Here is a 23823-nt window from a genome sequence, read left to right as displayed (position 1 = left end):
GTGAGAGACAAACAATGAGAACACATGGACACAGGGAGGGGAATATCACACACTGGGGCCTGTCAGGAGGTAGGGGGCAAGGGGAGGGAGAGCATTAGGACAAATACCTAATGCATGTGGGGCTTAAAACCTAGATGACGGGTTGATAGGTGCAGCAAACCACCATGGCACATGTATACCTATGTAACCTGCACATTCTGCACATGTATCCTGGAACCTAAAGTAAAGTAAAAATTTAAATTAACAAAAGAAAAAAATTTAAAATTCATATGAAACAGCAAAAAAAAAAAAAAAAAAAAAAAAAAAGCCAAGGCAATCATGAGCAAAAAGAACAATGCTGGAGGTATTTGCTTCAGAGGTCTCTAAAGTTGACAAAGCTGGAGGTATCACACTACCTGGTTTTAAACTACACTGCAAAGCTATACTAATCAAAACAGCATGGAATTGGCAAAAAAGAAAAAGATATATCAATGAATGGAACAGATTAGAAAGCCCAGATGGTATGTTGAAAATGGAACTGATTTTCAACGTGCCAAGAAGAAAAAGACAGCTTTATTTAATAAATGGTGTATGGAAAACTGAATTTCGGCAAACAGAAAAATAAAATTGGACCCTTATTTCAACACCATATACTAAAGTCAATTCAAAATGGATTAAAAGCTTAAACATTCCTGCATTAGTTTGCTCAGGAAAATTGTCAACAAGAAAAAGAAAGAAAGAAAGAAAGAAAGAAAGACTTAAACATAAGACCAAGAACCCTAAAACTACTTGAAGAAAACATAGGGGGTCAGATGACAGTGGAAAGAAAGAAAGAAAGAGAGAGGGAGAGAGAGAGAAAGAAAGAAAGAAAGAAAGAAAGAAAGAAAGAAAGAAAGAAAGAAAGAAAGAAAGAAAGAAAGAAAAGGAAGAAAAGAAAGAAAGAAAAGAAAGAAAACATAGGGGAAACATATAAGACATTGGTGTGGGTAGTAATATTTTGGATTTGATCCCGAAAGCATGGACAACAAAATTAAATATAGACAAATGGTATCACATCAAACTAAAAATCTTCTTAGTTCATGACGTGTAGCTAAAACAAACAAACTAAAAAGCTTCTGCACAGCAAGGGAAATAATCACCAGAGTAAAGAGACAACCTATGGAATGGGAGAAAACATTTGCAAGCCAGACATCCGACAAGGGGTTAATATCCAATACATATAAGGAACTCAAACAACTGAATAGCAACAAAACAAACAAACAAAAAAGCAATTAAGACCTGCTTTCTGCTGACAAAGTCTTCTTCCTTACCCCTCCCTAATAAGAAGGAAGAAAAAAGGCAATTAAAAAAATGGGTAACTCCTCCTTAGTACAGTGGTAAAATTTAAACAATAAAAAAGTTTTGGGGCCAGCTCAGTGGCTCACACCTGTAATCCTAGCACTTCTGAAGGCCAAGGTGGGCAGATCACCTGAGCCCAGGAGTTAGAGACCAGCCTGGGCAACATGGCAAAACAGTCTCTTCCAAAAAAAAAAAAAAAAAAAATTAGCTGGGCTTCATCCATGTTTGTGTCACTGCACCTGAGCATAGGTGACAGAGTGAGACCCTGTCTCAAAAAAAAAAAAAAGCTTTAAGTTGTAAAAATGGGTAAGATCAAAAGAGAAGGAAATAAAAAAATGTGTAAGGAAGCTGAACAGACATTTCTAGTGATGTTTTTAAAGCCATGAACCCATTTTGGCACAAAGGCTTTATCATATGCAGTCATTTACAAAATTTTTTTGTAAAGCCATCATATAAAAGTGTGAATTTTCTCACCTGAGTACATGGCAAGAAAATGCTGAAATCAATATATAAATCAAATCATCTGTACTGGCACTGTTAATCTAGAAGAAGGTGGTTGCATAGAGAATAGCAAGAATTTAAACCAGCTTATTGAAGTGTGAAAAGAAAAAAAAAGAGAGCTTCAGAGGTAGGCTTTGCCTCTTAAAAAAATTAAAAATAGCCGGGCGCGGTGACTCACGCCTGTAATCCCAGCATTTTGGGAGGCCAAGGTGGGCGGATCACGAGGTCAGGAGATCGAGACCATCCTGGTTAACACAGTGAAACCCCGTCTCTACTAAAAATACAAAAAAATTAGCCGGGCGTGGTGGCAGGCGCCTGTAGTCCCAGCTACTCGGGAGGTTGAGGCAGGAGAATGGCGTGAACCCAGGAGGTGGAGCTTGCAGTGAGCCGAGATTGCGCCACAGCACTCCAGCCTGGGCGACAGAGCGAGACTCAGTCTCAAAAAAAAAAAAAAAAATTAAAAATATAAGTCACTGTCAGTGTTGTGCTTGGGAGTTAGCAGCCAAAAACAAGCAAACAAACAAAAAAAGAAGTCATCGTCTGTGAAAAGAAAAGAAAAAAAGAAAAAAGAAAAAAGACTTTGCATCCATTGAAGTATGCAGCAAAAGAAAACAATTTTTAAAATAAAATAAAGTGGGTATAGTTGGGAGCTTAGCAATGGTCATACAGAATGGAGTAATGGACACTGGAGGCTCTGAAAGGTGGGAGGATGCCAGGGGGATGAGGGATGAAATCCTACCTATTGGGTACAGTGTTCACTATTCTGGTGATGAGGATGCTATGCAATATATTTCACCACTATGCAATATATCAAAGCAACAAAACTGCACTTGTACTCCTAAATCCATAAAAATAAAAAATTATCTTGGCTGAGACCTCTTTAAAAAACAATAAAATAAAAAAATAAAAATTTTAATAGAGAGAGAATAGTAAGAGCAGAGCAAGGACCTTAGTCTATACTTTCAAATGGTCTTGATCATTTGAAACAATAAAGTTGTTCATTGAATCTTCACAAAGTATTATAAAAAAGTTGTTCATTGGCAGAATTTCCCAACAAGTTAGTATAGATTTCATACTCTTTCATAAAAGCAACAATAAAGAAAATTTTTTTTTCCTCTTTAGTATTTGCTTTAAGAGAAAAATCCTAAATTTCTTCAGAGGAGGAAAAAAAGAGAGGGAGGGAGAAATCATTAAAACTTGTAGAGATTTCCGATGCCAGTAAACCATGAAATATGAAAGCATATTTAGCAATCATGGTGATTTAGCTCATGGTAATTGGCATATGTATAATTATAATTTGCATTCCAGTTATTTAAACTGAGATATTCTTGATCAGGTTGAACACATTGTGAATAGAAGATCTCTTTCCCCAGGAAATAGGATGGAGAGAGTCTTTGGAGAATGGCCTCACTGAACTGGTAAGTCAGCTTCCTCCGGATTTTGGTAATTTCCCCACTTCTTCCGTAATTTCTGAGTGCCCTGGCCATTTTCTGGTAAGTCATGGTCTTCCTGTTGCCTTTTCTTTTCCCCCAAAGCTCGGCAAGTTTTTCTTTGTTTTTTGATACAAACTGAAAGATGCCTTTGGTTTTATCTACCCACTGAATACAAGATGCCATCTCCGGATTATACAGGGATTCGTGAAGGTATTCAAACAGTCGGAGCTTCTTCCTGCCTAAAATGAAGGGAAACAAGGTCAAACTCCACCGTGGCTGTAAACCGAGAACATCCTCAGAAAGGGTTTGTTGAGCAACTACCGAATTAAAAGCTGCATCGAGACTGGTTTTTCTCCCACTCACTGCCCTTACGAATGCATGATGGCATCATTTTATGGGATTCGAAGGTAGAGGATCTATTTGGCCTATTGAAGTTTCAACTGGATCTTTCTTTGTTGGAGAAGTTGTTAAGAATGTTGCCTGGCCGGGCGTGATGGCTCACGCCTGTAGTCCCAGCACTTTGGGAGGCCGAGGAGGGCGGATCACTTGAGGTCACGAGTTCACCAGCCTGGCCAATATGGTGAAATCCCGTCTCTACTAAAAATACAAAAATTAGCCAGGCAGGGTGGCACGCGCCTGTAATCCCAGCTACTCGGGAGGCTGAGGCAGTCCCCTGAGGATTCTCCCTCGAACCCAGGAGAATCATTTGAGGTGGAGGCTGCAGTGAGCCGAGATCGCGCCACTGCACTCCAGCCTGGGCAACAGAGCGAGAATCTGTCTCAAAAAACAAAACAAAACAAACTTTCCACAGAACAACATTGAGCAAAATGGACCACAAGTTTAGCAGTTTCGAAGAGAAGCCTCAAAAAGCCATTTCCAGAAAACAAGTCATTTTAAGGGGCTTTATTCAAATGACTTAAGGGATGTAAATGCACTTTGTAAAATGCAAAATAGAATGCAAATGTAAGTTAATATTAAGGAAATTAATACCGAAGACCTAGGTAAAAGTGCTAACTCTGGGTTTGCACAATTACTTGAAAAATAAAAAAGGAGAAAAGCTCATATGGAAATGCCAAAAATGTTTTTATATCACTTTAACATTATTCATTTAACAATGCAATGGGCACTGTGATATTTCTCATTGTTGTGGAATAAATAGTACCACTAGAATCTTAGGAACACAGCCATTTATATTTCAAAATAACTAGGCAGGAAATTTTGAGAGAATCTGTGTGGGTTTTGTTCAGTTGATAGGATTTCTTTTGCATAACAGCTCATGAGAACAAAAGTGACAGCCCATTTTGTGACTTCTGAGTTAGTCTGTAAATACTGTGCTCTGCCAGATCTGTCAGTAGCTAAAAAATTTGCAGCCAAATTCCATTTTCCCTTGAGGAGGTATACTAGTGGATTCCCAAACTGCTTTAAACAGTCTCTGGGGAATAATACTCTTGCATGATGCATTTATCACTCATCCAAAGACCTCAAACATTTTTACAAAGATTATCTTTTGTATTATATTATCTTGAGTTTATGAATTGAGAAATGAAAGGGACTTACCAAAAAACACATCATGAATTAAAGTCACAGCTTAAACAAAACTCCTCTGTCTCTCATTCAGTGATCAAATTGGTCTTAATGGATCATCATCTTTTAAAGTTTTCCATATTTTTTTATGTTTAAATTTTATTTTATTTTATTTTATTTATTAATTTTTGGAGATGGAGTCTCGCTCTGTCGCCCAGGCTGGAGTGCAGTGGCGCAATCTCGGCTCACTGCAACCTCTGCCTCCCGGGTTCAAGCGATTCTCCTGCCTCAGCCTCCTGACCTCGAGTGATCTGCCTGCCTCAGTCTCCCAAAGTGCTGGGATTACAGGCATGAGCCACCATGCCTGGCCTATAATTTTTTTTTAACCATGCCTGGCCTATAATTTTTTTTTAACTATGCCTGGCCTATAATTTTTTTTTAACCATGCCTGGCCTATAATTTTTTTTTAAAGTGAATCAGGTAGCCTCCTTGAACCAGAATAGGTTCAGAGAGACTCCCTCAACTATATATTTATCTATCTATTTATTTTCTTTATTTTCTTTATTATTATTATTTTTTGAGTTGGAGTCTCACTCTGTCACCCAGGCTGGAGTGCAGTGGCTTGATCTTGGCTCACTGCAACCTCCACCTCCTGGACTCAAGTGATCCTCCCACCTCAGCCTCCCCAGTAGCTGGGATTACAGGCACCCACCACCATGCCCGGCTAATTTTTTTTTATTTTTTGTAGAGACGGAGCTTCACCATGTTGGCCAGGCTCGTCTCGAACTCCTGACCCCATGTGATCCGTCTACCTTGGCCTCCCAAAGTGCTAGGATTACAGGCATGAGCCACCATGCCCAGAATTTACTTAAGATATATTATTTACTGGAAAAAGTGCAAGAGTACAATCCCATGTGTAATTTCAAAGGATATGCATATACTTGTATATGTGAAAACTTTTTAAAAAAAGCTTTTCTAGAAATATGTAAAATACACTGGAACTTTTACTTTCACTTTGTACTTTGGTTTGAGTCTTTTACCATGAGTATATAATACTTCTATTTTGAAAAATAAAAAGAGCTAGACTCTGTTTCAAAAAAATTAAAAAATAAATAAATGAATAAATAAAAATAAAAATAAAATGTTTTGGTGAGGGAGTCTCTCTGAACCTATTTTGGTTCGGGGGGCTGCCTGAATCACATTTAAAAAAAATTATATGGCCAGGCATGGTAGCTAACACCTGTAATCCCAGCACTTTGGAAGACTGGATCACCTGAGGCCAGGGGTTCGAGACCAGCCTGGCCAACATGACAAAACCCCGTCTCTACTAAAAATACAAAAAATGGGCCAGGCGTGGTGGTGAGAGCCTGTAATCCCAGCTACTCAGGAGGCTGAGGCAGGAGAATTGCTTGAGTCGGGGAGGCAGAAGCTGCAGTGAGCTGAGATGATGCCACTGCATCCTAACCTGGGCAACAATTTAAAAAAAGAAAAAAAAGGTGATAGTGGAGCTGAAAAATTCCTATTACCTAGTATCTACTATATATATGTTTTATCATTATTTTAGATTGTACTCCTTCTACTTAATTTTCTTTTAAATTTAACTGTAAAACAATCAATAAATAATAAAATAAAAATTAAAAAATAGAAAGCTAACTGTGAATCAGCCTCAGGCAGGTTCTTCAGCAGGTATTCCAGAAGGCGCTGTTATCATAGGAGATGACAGCTCTATGTGTTATTGTCCCTGAAGACCTTCCAGTGGGACAAGATGTGGAGGTGGAAGACAGTGATAGTGACGATCCTGTCACTGTTACTCCTAGGCTAATGTGTGTGTTTGTGTCTCTGTTTTTAACAACATAAGCTCAAAAAGTAAAAAATAAAAATAAAAATAAAAAAATTTAAAAATAGGAGGCTGGGTGTGGTGGCTCACACCTGTAATCCCAGCACTTTGGATGGCTTGAGTCCAGGAGTTTCAGACCCAGCCTGGACAACAGAGTGAGACTCTGTCTCAGAAAAAAAAAAAAAAAACACAGGAAGTCTCACCCAAGATGAATGGCTTGGACTGGTTCAAGAAGTCAGAGTTAAATTACTCTCAAATGTGATAAAAGAATATTTCGCAAATTCAATTCCAAACTCAGTTATAAAATCCCTTTAAAGCAGCTATGAGGAAGATCTGGTTCTTTTACCTGTATAACGAATGATGGATCAACGTACCTTTTCCCCCCTTTTGCTGGAGAACAGTGGGTTGTACCAGCTGGTTTTCAGTTATGTTCTGCAGAGATTGATGAATATTTCCTTCTAAATAGAAGTCCGCAGCACTGTTCTATATAAATAATGAAGCAGGATGTTAAGTGAGACTTTCCCTGTTGCCCCCTATTATAGGCTGAAGTCAAAAGTTAGGGGAAAAAGAGGCTAAGCGTCTCCCAGATTGCAAAAGGAATTACCCCCAACTGCAGCCAGATAGCTCCCAGGGCAGCACTAGCATCAAACCCACATAAGGAGAGGACCAGAGGACAGAGGGTAATCCTTGGCTTTGTGAGGAGTGTCATGTCCTACCCTCCCTACAAGAAAGAAGGGATTGCTTAAAGTCTGTGGTACCATCAGAAAGGGAAGATGGGCTTCCATTCCTGTGTTGGATGCCCATGTAGGCAAGGGGAGATAAGAAAAGAAAGATGTCAGTAGGCAGCTGGGAAGATAAAATAAAAAAGTAATGAAAACAATAAAAATTTTACAAGACAAGAAAGGGCCGAGCACGGTGGCTCATGCCTGTAATCTCAACAGTTTGGGAAGCCAAGGCAGGGGAATCACTTGAGCCCAGGAGTTCAAGACCAGCCTGGGCAACTTAGAGAGACCCCACCTCTACAAAAATTTTTTTTTTTTTTTTGAGACAGAGTTTCACTCTTGTGGCCTAGGCTGGAGTGCAATGGCGCGATCTTGGCTCAACGCAACCTCCACCTCCCAGTTTCAAGCGATTCTCCTGCCTCAGCCTCCCTAGTAGCTGGGCGTGACACCATGCCCGGCTAATTTTGTATTTTTAGTAGAGATGGGGTTTCTCCATGTTGGCCAGGCTCGTCTTGAACTCCTGACCTCAGGCGATCCACCTGCCTTGGCCTCCCAAAGTGCTGGGATTACAGGCATGAGACACCATGCCTGGCCTTTTTGTACGCCAGGCGCGGTGGCTCATGCCTGTAATCCCAGCACTTTGGGAGGCCGAGGCAGGCGGATCGCCTGAAGTCAAGAGTTCAAGACCAGCCTGGCCAACATGGTGAAACCCCGTCTCTACTAAAAGTACAAAAAAATTGGCTGGGTGCACAGTGGCTCACACTTGTAATTCCAACACTTTGGGAGGCCGAGGTGGGTGGATCACCTGAGGTCAGGTGTTTGAGATCAGCCTGGCCAATATGTGGAAATCCTGTCTCCACTAAAAATACAGAAGTTAACTGGGCGTTGTGGTGCACGCCTGTAACCCCAGCTACTTGGGAGGCTGAGGCAGGAGAATCACTTGAACCTGGGAGGCAGAGGTTGCAGTGAGCCGAGATTGAGCCACTGAACCCCAGCCTGGGTGACAGAGCCAGACTCCATCTCAAAAAAAAAAGAAAGAAAGAAAAAACCATTTTCATAGTCAATGCTGTCTTTAAGCTGGGTTTCAGACAGTGTATGTGAAATGGAAGGCTGGCAAGAATAGGATATTTGCCTGTTACTAAGGGATGGTCTGATACTTACAATTACCGTTCTCCAATTATAGACAGGCTCCTCTGTAGGCAACACTCCATAGCAGCTGGAATTTCCTTTGACATGAGGACGATGGTTGATTAAAGCCAGGTAGTTTCTGTAATCTAATTTTAAATCAGAGAAAGAAACTAAAAAAGTCAAAGTTTGTATTTGTGCATATAAATATGTGTGTGTGTATATATATGTGTATATATATATATATATATATATATATATGCACTTATAGAGGCAATTGCTCTCATCTATGTTTTCTTGCCACTTTGCACTTCTCCTGTGGTGTTTATCTCATTATGCTGCTATTATGGATACTGTTATACATATCCCATTTGGAGAACATGCTCCTTGCAGGCTGAAACCACATGATTTCTTTCTTTCTTTCTTTCTTTTTTTCTTTCTTTTTTTCTTTCTTTCTTTCTTTCTTTCTTTCTTTCTTTTTTTTTTTTTTTAAGACAGGGTCTTGCTCTGTTACCCAGGCTGGAGTGCAGCCACATTATTTCGGTTCACTGCAGCCTGTGCCTCCTGGCCTCAAGTGATCCTCCCACCTCAGCCTCCCAAGTAGCTGGGACTCCAGGCACACACCACCACATTTGGCTAATTTTTGTATTTTTTGTAGAGACAGGGTTTTGCCATGTTGCCCAGGCTGGTCTTGAACTCCTGGGCTCAAGTGATCCACCCACCTTGGCCTCCCAAAGTGCTGGAATCACAGGTGTGAGCCACCGTGCCCTGCCCACATGATTTCTCTTATCTTGGAACACTCTGTAATACCCTATATAAACTTAATACATAACATATTTGCATTCTATTTAGACTATATAGTCCATAGGATAATGGGTGAGGAAGGATAAAAATACTTATTCTTCCAAGTAGAATATATCTTGTTGTGTGGGTGGAAGGTCTATAAGATTCATTGGAACAATTTAAAAGCCTTTCGTGAATAGTTAAAATGAACTGTCTATTAGATAAATAAATGTCAACCAGATATTTCTAATAGCAGATAATTATATATCTTTGTATTCCTGTGTGGAATGTCATCCTGTATATTCTCTGCATTTTTATATGTGAGACTTTCGTTTTATTTAGGCTAGATACTCCTGGACATATTTTGCCTTTGCTAGAATTAATCCTGGATGCTTCAGGTAAAAATGATCTCGTTTTTGAGTCCAGGAGTTCCAGACCAGCCTGGGCAACATAGTGAGACCCTGTCTCTACAAAAAAATAAACAAATAAAAATTAAATTAAAGATAAAAAAGGTCACCGGGCACAGTGGCTCATGCCTGTAATCCCAGCGCTTTGGGAGGCCGAGATGGGCGGATCGCGAGGTCAGGAGATAGAGAACATCCCGGCTAACACGGTGAAACCCCGTCTGTACTAAAAATACAAAAAATTAGCTGGGCATGGTGGCGGGCGCCTGTAGTCCCAGCTACTCGGGAGGCTGAGGCAGGAGAATGGCGTGAACCCGGGAGGAGGAGCTTGCAGTGAGCCGAGATTGCGCCACTACACGCCAGCCTGGGCGACAGAGTGAGACTTCGTCTCAAAAAAAAAAAAAGAAAAAAGAAAAAAAAGGTCTTCTCTGTTCTGATCATTATTCTGGAATACAGTGGCGCCATCTCGGCTTACTAAAGCTTCTGCCTCTCAGGTTCAGCAATTCTTAAGCCTCAGCCCCCAGAGTAGCTGGGATTACAGTCGCGCCACCATGCCTAGCTAATTTTTGTATTTTTAGTAGAGACAGGGTTTAGCCATGTTGGCCAGGCAGGTCTTGAATTCCTGGTCTTAAGTGATCTGCCCACCTTGGCCTCCCAAAGTGCTGGGATTACAGATGTGAGCCACAGCACCTGGTCAGCTGATCATTATTCTTATATGTGTATGTGACCAACAAGCCATTTGATGTACCAGCAGAAGAGGGTAAATGACTCATCTTTACCTGGCGAGTACTGAAGATCTCCAGTTGAATGTTGCCTCAGAACCTCAAAAGCATCTTCAAATGCTTGACCCAGCTTGTCTTGTTCAACACACGTCTGTTGGAACAATGATAGAATTCTGGAGTTTTAGAATTACCAATTAAACTTAATCTCCCTGATTTAAAATAGTATTTAGTCTAAAGGAGGGTTTCTCAATCTTGATACTATGGACATTTGGTGTTGGCTGTCTCTGTTGTCAGGGGGCTGCCTGTGCATTGTACAATGTTTAGCAGCTTCCCTGACCCCTACCCACTGGTTGCCAGTAGTACCTTCACAGTTGTGACAGTCAAAAATGTTTCCGACATCACCAAATGTACCCTGAGGCACAAAATCAATCACAGTTGAAACACACTCCATTATAGTATAGTATTTAGAGAATGGTATTCATTCTGTAGTATAGTATTTAACATTATTGCAAAATTTTAGCAAGGAGTTGTAGAGCAGAGGAGAGTGATTTAGAAAAAAAGGGTCAAGGAAATATCTTCAATGAAACAGAACCTATGAATTGTTGTTTAAAAATGAAATGCTCTTATGTCTCCAAGACCTAAAATTGAATTGCTTTGCAAACTATTTCATATCCTTATTAATACGATCGATATATTTTATTTTTAAAATGGAGGGAGAATAAAGAAAAAAATTTTGAAATTATTATGCTGTAGAGCTCCTCTGTGGACAGAGTAAAGAAAATTTTAAAATGTCAGCTTACCATATTTCATTAATAAATTGACAATTCTGTTCCTTAGCAATTGTTGCTTGAAGAAAATAAAACAAAATAAAATAAGTTGACAATCCTGAAAAAGTTTAATATTTAAAAAGCAAAATTAAATGCAGTCTCTAATTTGATTCTGAATAAGATCTTGCTCAAAAATATTTTCTGAAAATACCTTACATAAACCAAGAGTACCTCCTGAATTCTCTTTGATGAGTACAAATTTTTTTCTACAAAATTTTCTACAAACATTTCTTTTTGCTTTTCCATGATTACAAAATGCTTTAAATATTAAAATAGCTATATATTTAATTATCTAAGCTGCTTGATTCATAAGAGAAAGTGGAAATCACTCAAAAGTATATATAAGTATTTCAAAATTATTTTAAATATTCTAAAATTCTGAAAATCAAAATCCTTTTTACCTTAGCATAGCTTTATAAAAGTAGGGCTTTTTTTAAAAACCTTTCTTTGGTGTTATATTGCCTTCTGAGAATCTGGCAAAAGCCATCCTTTTCCTCCCATGAAAATTGGACTTATATTGCAAATAAAATTTAGCCTGTGAAGACTATCCTTGGACTTGCTTGAATCCTAGGCTAAGAAAACTCGTCTATAATTTTGTTATTTACTTTCTTATCTCTAAGTAATTCTGATTTTGCTTTAGATAAACAATTATCACACCGACTCACAATTAAATGCTTTTAACTCTACGTTCTATAGACCAACACAAGCAACAAACAAACAAAAACCAGCCCGCATAATAAAAAGAACTGTGGTGGGTCCAAAATTGCTTATCATTCCATTAAGTAAACCCAGCAGTTCTTTTTATGCAAGTATTTATCTTCTTAGTATTTACCCGCAAACACAAAGTGTTTACTCTTTAGTGTTTAACGCTGAATAATAAAATGAGATGATGTAATCTGATGCCAATATTATATATATCCATCATATATCAACATAACATGTTAAATATCAAAATTCTGTTTGGCTCTTTGAAATCATTACATCATGTCAGTTAAAAGAAAATAGAAGAAAATCCAGAAATCACTCTTTGGCTCATGGTCTTTAGTGAATATTATCAGTAGTACATATTTTTTAAAAGCCATGTCAGTGATTTTCAATTAACTGCTTTGACTCAAAAGTGCAGAAGCACTGAATGTTGTATTTTGAATTAAATATTTAAAAATGAACATGTTCTCTTTGACTAAAATGCTCCACAAGACTATCGCAACTATTACAAGTAGCAAATCTGAAAGGAAGAAAAAGCTTGAAAACATTATTGATTACTACGATTGCTTAATATTTCTTGCATCTGAACACGCAGACAGTGAGAAACACTCATTAGGCCAAAGGAAAAAATGAACAGTGATTAGAAGATATTTAGAAAAACATAAGCTGAGAACTTACCGGGAAGACACTTCAACCCTTTATAGAGATGTTTCATTAATATCAGAACGGTAAATTCAATGGTAGGCTATCATGAGAATAAAAAATTATTTTCCAGTGCAATGGCTCTGATGAAAAAAATAGTAATAATTTTTTTAAAAATTAGAATTGTTAAGACATAACCATCAAGAACACACTGGCAGAGTTGCATTAAATAGCTGTTTTTAAGGAAGTTCTTCAAAAGGGGATTTTTTTTAAAAGATACAGTGCCTTCACAATTTCTATTTCATGATATGACCAGTAGACACCAGGGGCTATTATTTTGAAGAGGCACGTAGTAGTTTGCATCCCATCAGCCAAAAAGCAAAAAAGCATTAGAACAAGCCCCATGAAACCCCCGCCCAACTTAGGTTGCAGCTCTTCAGATTGCGTAGCCCCACCGGAAACTTCTAACCCATGCAACTCAGGCCCACCCTTCTTTTTTTAATTCATATTACTTCTCTCCCAATTCTGGACTCTATACTCTCTTTCTTGCCTGGACTGTCAACAGCCTTCACTCTGGACTCTCCAAATCGGTCTTTCCTCCTAAACCACTTTACTTACACTGCCATTCACTGATCGCCTTACTTAGAGAGCTTAAAGGCTTAGGGCCCTTGTCCTGACATTCAAGGCTCTTGAGCCTTAGCCTTATATCTTGCCACTCACTTGAGTGGGGATAATGGAATCCATGCTCTTGCTTTCCTCCACACCTAAATTCAGTAACGGCTCCAAAATGGTTAGGAAAACCTTATGGGGGGCCATGTGGTTGGACATACCTGAGGCTGCTGCATTCCTAATGCAGGTCCCATTCTCTTACTTGGCCTCAAGGTTTATTTGGGGTGGCTCTGTTGGAAATTATGAGACGCTCCTTCCACCTAAAATACTTTCTTCCCAGTTCATCCCCCTGCAGATTCGCCCATTTTATGTTACCTGTCCATCAGTGTCCAAAGCAGCATCCACTTGTACACGGTGGAAATAACCTTCCCGTCCCCTGAAACACATGTCTGCCTCTCACTTGGCTAACCTGAAACCTGCCATTTTAATAGCTGTCACATTTTGGCCAGGGGGAAAACCGCCTAAGAATTTTTTGTAAACCTTGTGGGTGGGGAGAGTGAAGAGGGTCTGTGATTTCAAAGCTGCCAGTAATTTCAGTTTGCATTGTTGGAGCCTGACCTCACCTTTGATAGGGGACTATTGTTTTGGACCAATTACTTTTTTGAGCCAATTTGTTATGCAAATGTTAACACACAGTCCTTCTTCTGATATGTAGATCTTATAATAACAAGTATAAAACGGTAATCACTAATGTTGATTTGTTTTTAATCTGTACTAGTCTACACCCTTTTCAAGCCACCTTATTTGGTTCATTCGTTCAACATATTACTGAGCTCTTCACTCTTCTGGGCACTGCCCCATGTCCAGGAGCTACAGCCCTGAACAAATCCTTATGAGAAGAAATGATTTTTAAAAAATAAACACATTGGTAAAGTATTAGATAAGAAGTGTCAAAAACAACAATACAAAAGAGAAAGATTATGAAGACAGTGTGCGAATAGCCAGGAAAAATCTCTGAGGAGGAAAGCGGTGTGAGCTGAAACCCAAGAAGAAGACTTAAGAGTGAGCAGGCGGGCAGGGTGTCTGGTGCCTATATCCCCGCTAAGCAGCTACACAGGAGGATGGCTTGAGGCCAGGAGTTTGAGACCAGCCTGGACAGCACAGTGAAACCCCCAAGCCCTGCCTCCCCACCCTGCCTCAGAAAAATGAAGGAGTGAGCAAAACAAAAAGCAGAGATGCAAATATTTGGAGGAGCACCTCCTGGCAGAGGAAACAGCAGGTGCAAAGAGCCTGGGATGGAAATGAGTTTGGCATTCAAGACACAGAAAAAAAGCAGGAGGAGGAGAGGAGGCTGCAGGAAAATGCACCTGGGGGCTAAGAGGCAAAGTTGGAGAAGAAAGAGGCAGGATCCAGATCAACATACACATCAAGCCCTAAAATAATCACAAGTCATGTATGGCAGTCGTTACCTGTGTACCCCCATGTCACAGATGAGGAATCTAAACTGAAGTTCAAAGATGTTTTGTGATTTTCCCTAAGGTTCAACTTCTAGTGAGGTGGGCTGGGCCAGATCCAAATTTGGGTTAATTCCACTTCATGTGCACGCTCTCAGCCCTGGAGACCTGTGTGTGCAGTTGAGGCTGCCTTCGACCAGGTGCTCAGTCCCAACGGCAAACTCCACAGCACCCAGCCCATGCTTGTCACATATTAATACTACAGGTGTGGTGAGTATTTGAAATGAATGTAAACACAGTGAACTTTTTTTTTTTTTTTGAGACAGAGTCTCCCTCAGTCCCCTAGGCTGGAGTGCAATCGCATGATCTTGGCTCACTGCAACTTCCACCTCCTGGGTTCAAGCGATTCTCCTGCCTCAGCCTGCTTAGTAGCTGGGATTACAGGCCACCACCACATCCAGCTAATTTTTGTATTTTTAGTAGAGATGGGGTTTCACCATATTGGCCAGGCTGTAATCCCAGCTACTCAGGCTGGTTAATTTTTGTATTTTTAGTAGAGATGGGGTTTCACCATGTTGGCCAGGCTGGTCTTGAACTCCTGACCTCAGGTGATCCGCCCGCCTTGGCCTCCCAAAGTGCTGGGATTACAGGCCTGAGCCACTACACCCAACCTGAACTTTCTTTTCTTTTTAATTTTTAATTTTTATTTTTATTTCCAAGATGGAGTCTCTGTCGCCCAGGCTGGAGTTCAGTGACGTGATCTCGGCTCACTGCAACCTCTGCCTGCCGGGTTCAAGTGATTCTCCTGCCTCAGCCTCCTGAGTAGCTGGGATTACAGGCCCACGCCATCGCACCGGGTTAATTTTTGCATTTTTAGTGGAGATGGTGTTTCACCATGTTGGCCAGGCTGGTCTCAAACTCCTGACCTCAGGTGATATGCCTGCCTCGGCCTCCCAAATTGCTGGGATTACAGGCATGAGCCACCACGCCTGGCCTATTTTTTTTTTTTAATGTAAATAAATTAAAACCCTGATATTTCTAGGCGGGATCTCATCCAAGTACTAAACTGGCCCTACACTCCTCGGTGTCCAAAATCAGAAGAGGTCAGGCCTGTTCAAGGTGTTATGGCCATAAAAAAGTGAATTTTTTTTTTTTTTTTTGAGAGTGAGCCTTGCTCTACTGCCCAGGCTGGAGTGCAGTGGCACCATATCAGCTTAATGCAACCTCCACCTCCTGGGTTTAAGCGATTCTCATGCCTCAGCCTCCCAAGTAGCTGTGATTACAGGCGCCTGCCACCATGCCTGGCTAATTTTTCTATTTTTAGTAGAGATGGGGTTTCACCATGTTGGCCAGGCTGATCTCAAACTCCTTACTTACCTCAAGTGATCTGCCCGCCTCGGCCTCCCAAAGTGCTAGGATTACAGGCATGAGTCACCGTGCCCAGCCAACAAGTAAACTTTCTAAGCTAGCATTTCCCCAACTATTGTCTCTAGAGTTTGATTATGCAGGATATTAATAAATGAACCTGGCAAAAGTGTTGAGTGGAAGCTAGGGTTGCTGCCTAGAACTTCCTTAGTGAAGTCAATGAGTGTGTTGATTTTTTTTTTTTTTTTTTTTTTGAGGTAGGGTCTCACTCTGTCACTCAGGCTGGAGTGCAGTGGTGCAATCATAGCTCACTAAAGCCTCAACCTCTTAGGCTCAAGTGATCCTCCTGCCTCAACCTCCCAAGTAGGTGGTACTGCAGGCAGGCGCCACCATGCCGAGCTAATTTTTAAATTTTTTGTAGAGATGGGGTCTCACCATGTTGCCCAGGTTGGTCTCGAACTCCTGGGCTTAAGCCATCCTCCTGCCTCGGCCTCCCAAAGTACTGGGAATACAGGTGTGAGACACTGCATACGGCCTATTGGAGATACATGTATATATATACAACCCTACGTTACAGATGCGAAAACAGAAATGCAGCTTTAGGGTTCTCTGTAGGGCTAAGATGTGAAGTTGTTTTGGCAACTTGAAAAGATAATGCAATAGACTTTTAGCATTTTAGAAGTCAAAACTCCTATTTCTTGAGAATCTGATGAAAGCTGGCAGTTATTTTCCCAGGAAAATGCCATCAGCACACATTTGCAGGCAAACCCTCCCAGTAGGGCCAGTGAACTCCAATTTCGGAGCCCCTGCAGTATTTATTTAATATATGGACACCAGTGTTTCCCTCAACTCCAGAAATGAGCTGAGTAACAAGCTAAGGGCTCTGAAGAGAGGATCCCTGATTGACAGGTTCACTTTTGCAGAAGTTCATTGTCCTCAGTGGCAATGGAGATTATTTTAGAAAATCTTAAGCAACACATGTGCTGGCGTACAAATCATATGGTGACACGCTTCAGGTGGAAGACTGTGTTTTCTGAGAATAGGGAACTGCAGAACCCAAAAAGCGAGATCAAGTTCAAGCTCTTATCATTCGTCACAATTTCTTCTTCAATAATTCAGTTGTTGAAGTGACTAAAGAATTTGGTCTTAATCTTGGCAAGATCTTTGGAAACTCCAATAAGCAAATAATAAAGATTGTTAGCAGACTGGGGAGAAGGTGCTAGAAAACTCCTCATGTTTGGCTGGGTGCAGTGGCTCACACCTATAATCTCATTACTTTGGGTGGCTAAAGTGAGAGGATCGCTTGAGGCCAGGAGTTCAAGACCAGCCTGGTCAACATAGTGAGACCCCCATCTCAATTATTTTTAAAAAAAAAGAAAGGAAGGCTGGGCACGCTGGCTCATGCCTGTAATCCCAGCACTTTGGGAGGCCAAGGCGGGAGTTCGAGACCAGCCTGACCAACATGGAGAAACCCCGTCTCTACCAAAAATACAAAATTGGTAGGGCGTGGTGGCGGGTGCCTGTAATCCCAGCTACTCAGGAGGCTGAGGAAGGAGAATTGCTTGAACCCAGGAGGTGGAGGTTGCGGTGAGCCAAGATCACGCCATTGCACTCCAGCCTGGGCTACAAGAGCGAGACTCCGTTTCAAAAAACAAAAACAAAAAGCAAAACAAAGAGCGAAACTCCATCTCAAAAAAAAAAAAAAAAGGAAAAAGAAAAACAATTCCTCACATTTGAGTAGGAGGAGTCATAGAACCAGAGATTATGAGACAAATAGTTAACCCTCACCCTCATTTTAATAATAATTACTTGCAATAGATATTCTTTGAAATTTACTGAGACTTGTTTTGTGGCCCAACACGGAGTCCATTTTGACTGAATTTGCACTTGGAAGAATGTATACTTTGCAGCTATAAAATGCAGTGGCTGATAAATATTAATTATATCTAGTTGGCCGATAATATTGTTCAAATCTTTTATATTTTGAGGGGCTTCTTTTGTGTTCACGGTCTATAAATTAGTGTAAGGGAAATCTCCAATTATAATTGTGAGTGTGTCTATTTCTCTTCTTTAGTTCTGTCTATTTTTGCTTCATGTATTTTGAAATTTTCTCATTAGCTGCATACTCATAATTAATTGCTATGTGTTCTTGATAAATTGAGACTTTTGTCATTATAAAATTTCTGTCTTTTTTTTTTTCTGGTAATCCTCCCTGTCTTGAAGTCTACTTTGATATTAACCACCTCAGTTTTCTTCTCCTTAGTGTATATGCCATTTATATTTTTACTTGCAGCCTGTCCCAGTTGTCTGTGTCTCTCTATTTAAAATATGTCGCTTTAAGCAGCATATAGATGGGGATGGCTTATTAATCTAGTTTGACAATCTCTGCCTTTTTAGTGTTTAGTCCAATGTAGTAACTCCTGATATAGCTCGGTTTAAGTCTACCATTTTGCTATTTGTTTTCTATTGATCCCACTTATTTTCTGTTCCTTTGCTCTTGCTTGCTTACTTTCTTTTGTATTGAATATTTTTATTATTTCACTTTATTTCCTCTATCATCTCATTATAATGTGATTATATATTTTTCTTTTCTTTGTGTGTGGGGGGGTTTTAAATATTTTTAATTTTTGTTTTTATTTTTGTAGAGACAGGAGTCTTGCTATGCTGCCGAGGCTGGTCTCAAACTCCTGGGCTAATCTTCCTGAATCAGCCTCCCAAAGTGTTGGAATTACAGGTATGAGCCACTGCGCCTGGCCTGATTATATGATACACTTTTGTAGATTTTTTTTTGTGGTTGCTGTGGGGATTACAATATGTATTTTTAATTTATCACAGTCTACTTTGGGTTAATATTATATCACTTTATGTATAATGGAAGAAGGATAATTCCCTTTACGTCACCTCCCATTCTTTGTGCTACTGTTGTCGTCTATTCACATGTGATAACTCCCACATGTTATCACAGTTGACTATTTAAGCCTCACAGTAATGTTGTGAGGTGGTATTATTGTCCCTGAGTTCTATCTGTGACTCTGTATCTGCTAGCTGTGTAAACCTGAACAAATAACTTAATCTCTCAGTTTCTTCTTCTGTAAATTGTGGATAATAATTTTACTTATAAGTAAGGTTAGTGTGTAAATTTATCCCAGGGAATCTATGTAATGTGCTTGGGGAAGTCCTGGTTTTAATACATGCTCAGCCTGGTGTGGTGGCTCATGCCTATAATCCCAGCACTTTGGGAGGCCGAGGTGGGCGGATCACCTGAGGTCAGGAGTTTGAGACCAGCCTGGCCAACATAGTGAAACGCCGTCTCTACTAAAAATACTAAAATTAGCCTGACGTGGTGGCACATGCCTGTAATCCCAGCTACTAGGGAGGCTGAGGCAGGAGAATCAGTTGAGATGGAGGTTGCAGTGAGCCAAGATTGCGCCATTGCACTATAGCCTGGGAGACAAGAGCGAGACTCCATATCAAAATAAATAAATAAATAAACATTTTAGAAGGCTAGGTCTTTCTTTCTTTCTCTTCCTTTCTTTCTTTCTTTCTTCCTTCCTTCCTTTCTTTCTTTTCTTTTCTTTTCTTTCTTTTTTTGAGGCAGAGTCTTGCTCTGTTTCCCAGACTGGAGTGTAGTGGCATTATCTTGATTCACTGCAAGCTCCACCTCCCGGGTTCACACCATTCTCTTGCCTCAGCCTCCTGAGTAGCTGGGACTACAGGCGCCCGCCACCATGCCTGGCTAATTTTTTTGTATTTTTAGTAGTGACAGGGTTTCACCCTGTTAGCCAGGATGTTCTCGATCTCCTGACCTCGTGATCCGCCCACCTCAGCCTCCCAAAGTGCTGGGATTACAGGCGTGAGCCACCACGCCCAGCCTTTGCTTTCTTAATTACCCTCATTTTACAGATGAAGAAACAGGCTCAGGGAGGCTAAGTAGCATATTCAAGGTCACGCAGCTAGGAAGAGATAGAGGTGGAGGTTTTCAAACCGGTTCTAACTAGAGGTTTTTAACCATTCTGCCTATCTTTCTTTCCTTATATGGAGTGAGGATGAGAAGAAGAAGAATGTGATAGCAATGGCCTTATGTCCTATGGCTCTTGAGAGCTATTTATTTATTTATTTATTTATTTATTTATTTATTTATTTGAGACAGAGTCTTGCTCTGTCACCAGGCTGGAGTGCAGTGGCGCGATCTTGGCTCACTGCAACCTCCGCCTCCCAGGTTCAAGCAATTCTCCTGCCTCAGCCTCCCGAGTAGCTGGGATTACAGGCGTGTGCCACCACGCCAGGCTAATTTTAGTATTTTTAGTAGAGACGAGGTTTCACCATGTTGGCCAGGCTGGTCTTTAACTTCTGACATCAGGTGATCCGGCCGCCACGGCATCTCAAAGTGCTAGGATTACAGGCGTGAGCCACCGCACCTGGCCTTGAGAGCTTTTATGGTGCTTGAGAACAGGAGTAAACACTCACCATGATAGCTGTTATATCACCAGAAGTGCTCTGCTTTTACCATGTCTGGGACCTGCAGCCTCGCTGGTAAGTGGCAGAACCAGGGCTCAAACTCAGTTCTTCCCTTGCCATGTCTGGTACCTCTTCCTGATCATCAGGTTGCACAACTATTCCCCGTAGCCTCTATGTATTGACCATAATTACTTTAGTGGCTCCTGCCAGTGTTTATACCAACAGAGGAAACTTCTCTGACACAGGACTGGTAGGGAACAGCACAGCTGCACAGAAAAAGATGAGACTACAGACCCATTCTCATCATCCCCCTTGGGTGCCAGCAAGGTAGTGACTTTTTTAGTCTTGTGTTCTGAACCATGACTGATTGTGAAAGGGCACTTTCTAGTCTTTCTGAAGCAGCTAAACTCTGAGGACCTACTGGTGTATCTTACTGCATTCTAATTCTAGGCACAGAGAAGTGGGCTAAATTACAGCCAAATTCTTTTTTTTTTTTTTTGTTCTTTTTAAATTAGCCCTGAATGGCAGTGGCTCATGCCTGTAATCACAGAACTTTGGGAAGCCGAGGTGTCAGGAGTTCGAGAACAGCCTGGCCAACATGGTGAAACCCCGCCACTACTAAAAATACAAAAATTAGCTGGGTATGGTGGTGCATGGCTGTAACCCAGCTACTTGGGAGGCTGAGGCAGAAGAATTTCTTGGTCCCCGGCAGTGGGGGTTGCAGTGAGCCAAGATCGCAACACTGCACTCCAGCCTGGGCGACAAAGTGAGATTCCATCTCAAAAAATAATAATAATAAAATAAAATTGCCTTGAAGACTAAAGGCCTCAAAAAATTTGGTTAAGACTCAGAATTGTTTCTCTTCACATAAATCTTTAGGAAAAGGTGAAAAATTGATATAATCTGAAGAGATACCAGACTTTTTTTTTTTTTTTTTTTGGACGGAGTCTCTCTCTGTTGCCAGACTGGAGTGCAGTGGCGCAATCTTGGCTCACTGCAACCTCTGCCTCCCGGGTTCAAGCAATTCTCCTGCCTCAGCCTCCCGAGTAGCTGGGACTACAGGCACATGCCACCACGCTCAGCTAATTTTTGTATTTTTAGTAGAGACGGGGTTTCACCTTGTTGGCCACAATGGTCTGGATCTCTTGTACTCGTGATCCTCCTGCCTCAGCCTCCCAAAGTGCTAGGACTATAGACATGAGCCACTGCGCCCAGCCTCCTTTTTTTTTTTTTTTTTTTTTTTTTTTGAGACAGGGTCTCACTCTGCCAGGCTGAAGTGCAGTGGTGCAATCATGGCTCACTGCAGCCTCGACCTCCCTGGCTCAAGCGATCCTGCCGTCTCAGCCCCACTAGTAGCTGGGACTGCAGGTGCGCACCACCACGCCCGGCTAATTTGTGTATTTTTTGTAGAGACGGGGTTTCACCATGTTGCCCAGGCTGGTCTACCAAATTCTTTATACATCTTTATCCTAAGCCTGAAGAACACATATGCCTCTGCTTCATCCCTTTTGGCCTCAGAAGTTTCTAAACCTAAGCCATTTACCAGCCTGGGAAAGGGAAGAGGAAAATGACTCCTCCCTTCATCTCTTAGTGGGTTTGTAATACTTATTTTCACTTTCTAGTTTACTAAGAAGACAGACTTGCAATTGATTCTGCTTTAAATTTAGGTCCTTTTGATAAGGAATTTTTTTTTTCTAGCAGTTTGTGAGTGGCAACTCTCCCTGTTTTAACAAAATTAATTAGCAGGGCAATAATGTCCTTTTTACAGGGAAGAGGCATCCTGTTCTTACAGAAGTTAGCTGGTTAACTGGGAGTAGAGAAGAAGGGTTGGGGAGTCCTGTAAACTCAAAGAAGTTTAGGAAACAGGCACATTAATGGGATCCCAAGTTTCAGCTATGTGCTTATAACTGGCTATAAGTTTCTGGTTCCAGTTGTCATCAGTGAGAATTCACTGCTGGTAGGAGTCTAAATTGGGACAACCATTTAAGAAAATAGTCGTTAGCAAAGCTTAGCTCACAAATCCTTTTCAGGCATATATATAAGAGAAATTCTTGTATACAAGCATCAGGACATATGTGGAAAGAAGATGGTTTTAGCAGCCATGTTTATAAGGGGAAAGAACTACAAACTATATATCTTTCTATAGATATGTAAGTATAGATAGATAAACATATATAGGTCTGATAGATATATACTCACATACATAGTGACAAGAGAATGAGTGAATTGTGGTATGTTCACATAATAGAATATAGAAATGTGAAAATGAATAAACTATAGCTAAGTGCAATTACTTGGAAGAATCTTGAACGCATAATATTCAGTGAAAAAAGGAAAACCTAGAAAACCACTTAAAATATGATAAGATTTCTATAGAGTTCAAAAATAAACAACTACACAATATATTATTTGTCTACATCTATCTATCATCTATCTATCTATCTATCTGTCTATTTATCTATCATCAATCGTGTGTGTGTGTGTGAGTAAAGCAAGGGAATAATAAGCACAAAATTTAGGGCAATGGATACTTTTAGGAATGGGAAGAAAGGGAAATAGATGGTCTAGGTGTGGCACATAATTTATCACAACAATTTTTTTTAGCTGGGCATGGTGGCTCACGCATGTAGTCCCAGCACTTTGGAAGACTGAGGCGGGTAGATCACCTGAGATCAGGAGTTCGAGACCAGCCTGGCCAACATGGCGAAGCCCGTCTCCACTAAAAATACAAAAATTAGCCGAATGTGGTGGTGCATGTCTGTAGTCCCAGCTACTTGGGAGGCTGAGGCAGGAGAATCACTTGAACCCGGGAGGTGGAGGTTGCAGTGAGCCAAAATCATGCCACCTCACTCTAGCATCAGTGACAAAGCAAGACTCTGTCTCAAAAAAAAAAAAATTTTTTTTTTTTGTTTTTGGGCCAGGAGATGGGCTCATGGGTGTTTATTTCACTGAAGTATCACATATATGCTTTTGTATGTTTCAAAAAACATAACATCATAAACAACTAAAATAATGACAGACAAAAAATAATAACAACGAAAATAATAATAAACAATGACAGACAAAAGGAACAAGGGATAAGAGAAGGTCAACTAACGAAGCAAGTGAAGTTTCAAAAAAAATTCTAAGGAAACAATTTTGCTGCTGCTGCTTCTTTCTTTTTTTTTCTTTTTTTTTTTAAGACAAGGTCTTGCTCTGTCACCCAGCCTGGAGTGCAGTGACACAATTTTGCTTTTAACAGTGAAAACATTCATCATTCAGTATTGTAAAATTAGTTTTCATTATGTGAAAACTCTTGCCTGATTTAAGTATAATAGTTCAATTTATGACAGAAATAAATTATGAAAGTTTGGAGAACAGGCTGGGCATGGTGGCTCAAGCCTCTAATCCCAGCA

The 23823-nt window shown here is 40.5% G+C and overlaps 1 protein-coding gene and 1 non-coding gene across 2 annotated transcripts; both read right to left on the bottom strand.

The window, feature by feature from the left end:
* Positions 1-2835: 2835 nt before the first annotated feature.
* SPIC (Spi-C transcription factor) lies at positions 2836-12744 on the bottom strand. Its single transcript, XM_063693727.1, has 6 exons — positions 12579-12744; positions 11169-11253; positions 10426-10519; positions 8496-8608; positions 6987-7095; positions 2836-3490 (listed from the first exon to the last, which is right to left on the bottom strand). The coding sequence occupies exons 2-6, from the start codon at positions 11169-11171 to the stop codon at positions 3063-3065; spliced, it is 747 nt and encodes a 248-aa protein (XP_063549797.1). The 5' UTR covers positions 11172-11253; positions 12579-12744; the 3' UTR covers positions 2836-3062.
* Positions 12745-21235: 8491 nt separating this feature from the next.
* Positions 21236-21351, bottom strand: LOC115930394 (U5 spliceosomal RNA). The gene has a single exon (XR_004067019.1). It is a non-coding gene; the product is annotated as a U5 spliceosomal RNA (small nuclear RNA).
* Positions 21352-23823: the final 2472 nt, after the last annotated feature.

This window comes from Gorilla gorilla, chromosome 10 (genome assembly GCF_029281585.2).
Source record: "Gorilla gorilla gorilla isolate KB3781 chromosome 10, NHGRI_mGorGor1-v2.1_pri, whole genome shotgun sequence".
Classification (NCBI taxonomy): Eukaryota; Metazoa; Chordata; class Mammalia; order Primates; family Hominidae; genus Gorilla; species Gorilla gorilla.
This window is presented reverse-complemented; position numbering and strand designations above follow the sequence as displayed.

What these genes read in the sequence shown, in the direction of transcription:
- SPIC (XM_063693727.1), bottom strand. An exon ending in AGATCTTCAGTACTCGCCAG is followed by an intron (nt 8,609 to 10,425) that starts GTAAAGATGAGT and finishes ATTTAAAATTAG; the next exon opens with ATTACAGAAACTACCTGGCT. An exon ending in ATAATTGGAGAACGGTAATT is followed by an intron (nt 7,096 to 8,495) that starts GTAAGTATCAGA and finishes TTATTTATATAG; the next exon opens with AACAGTGCTGCGGACTTCTA.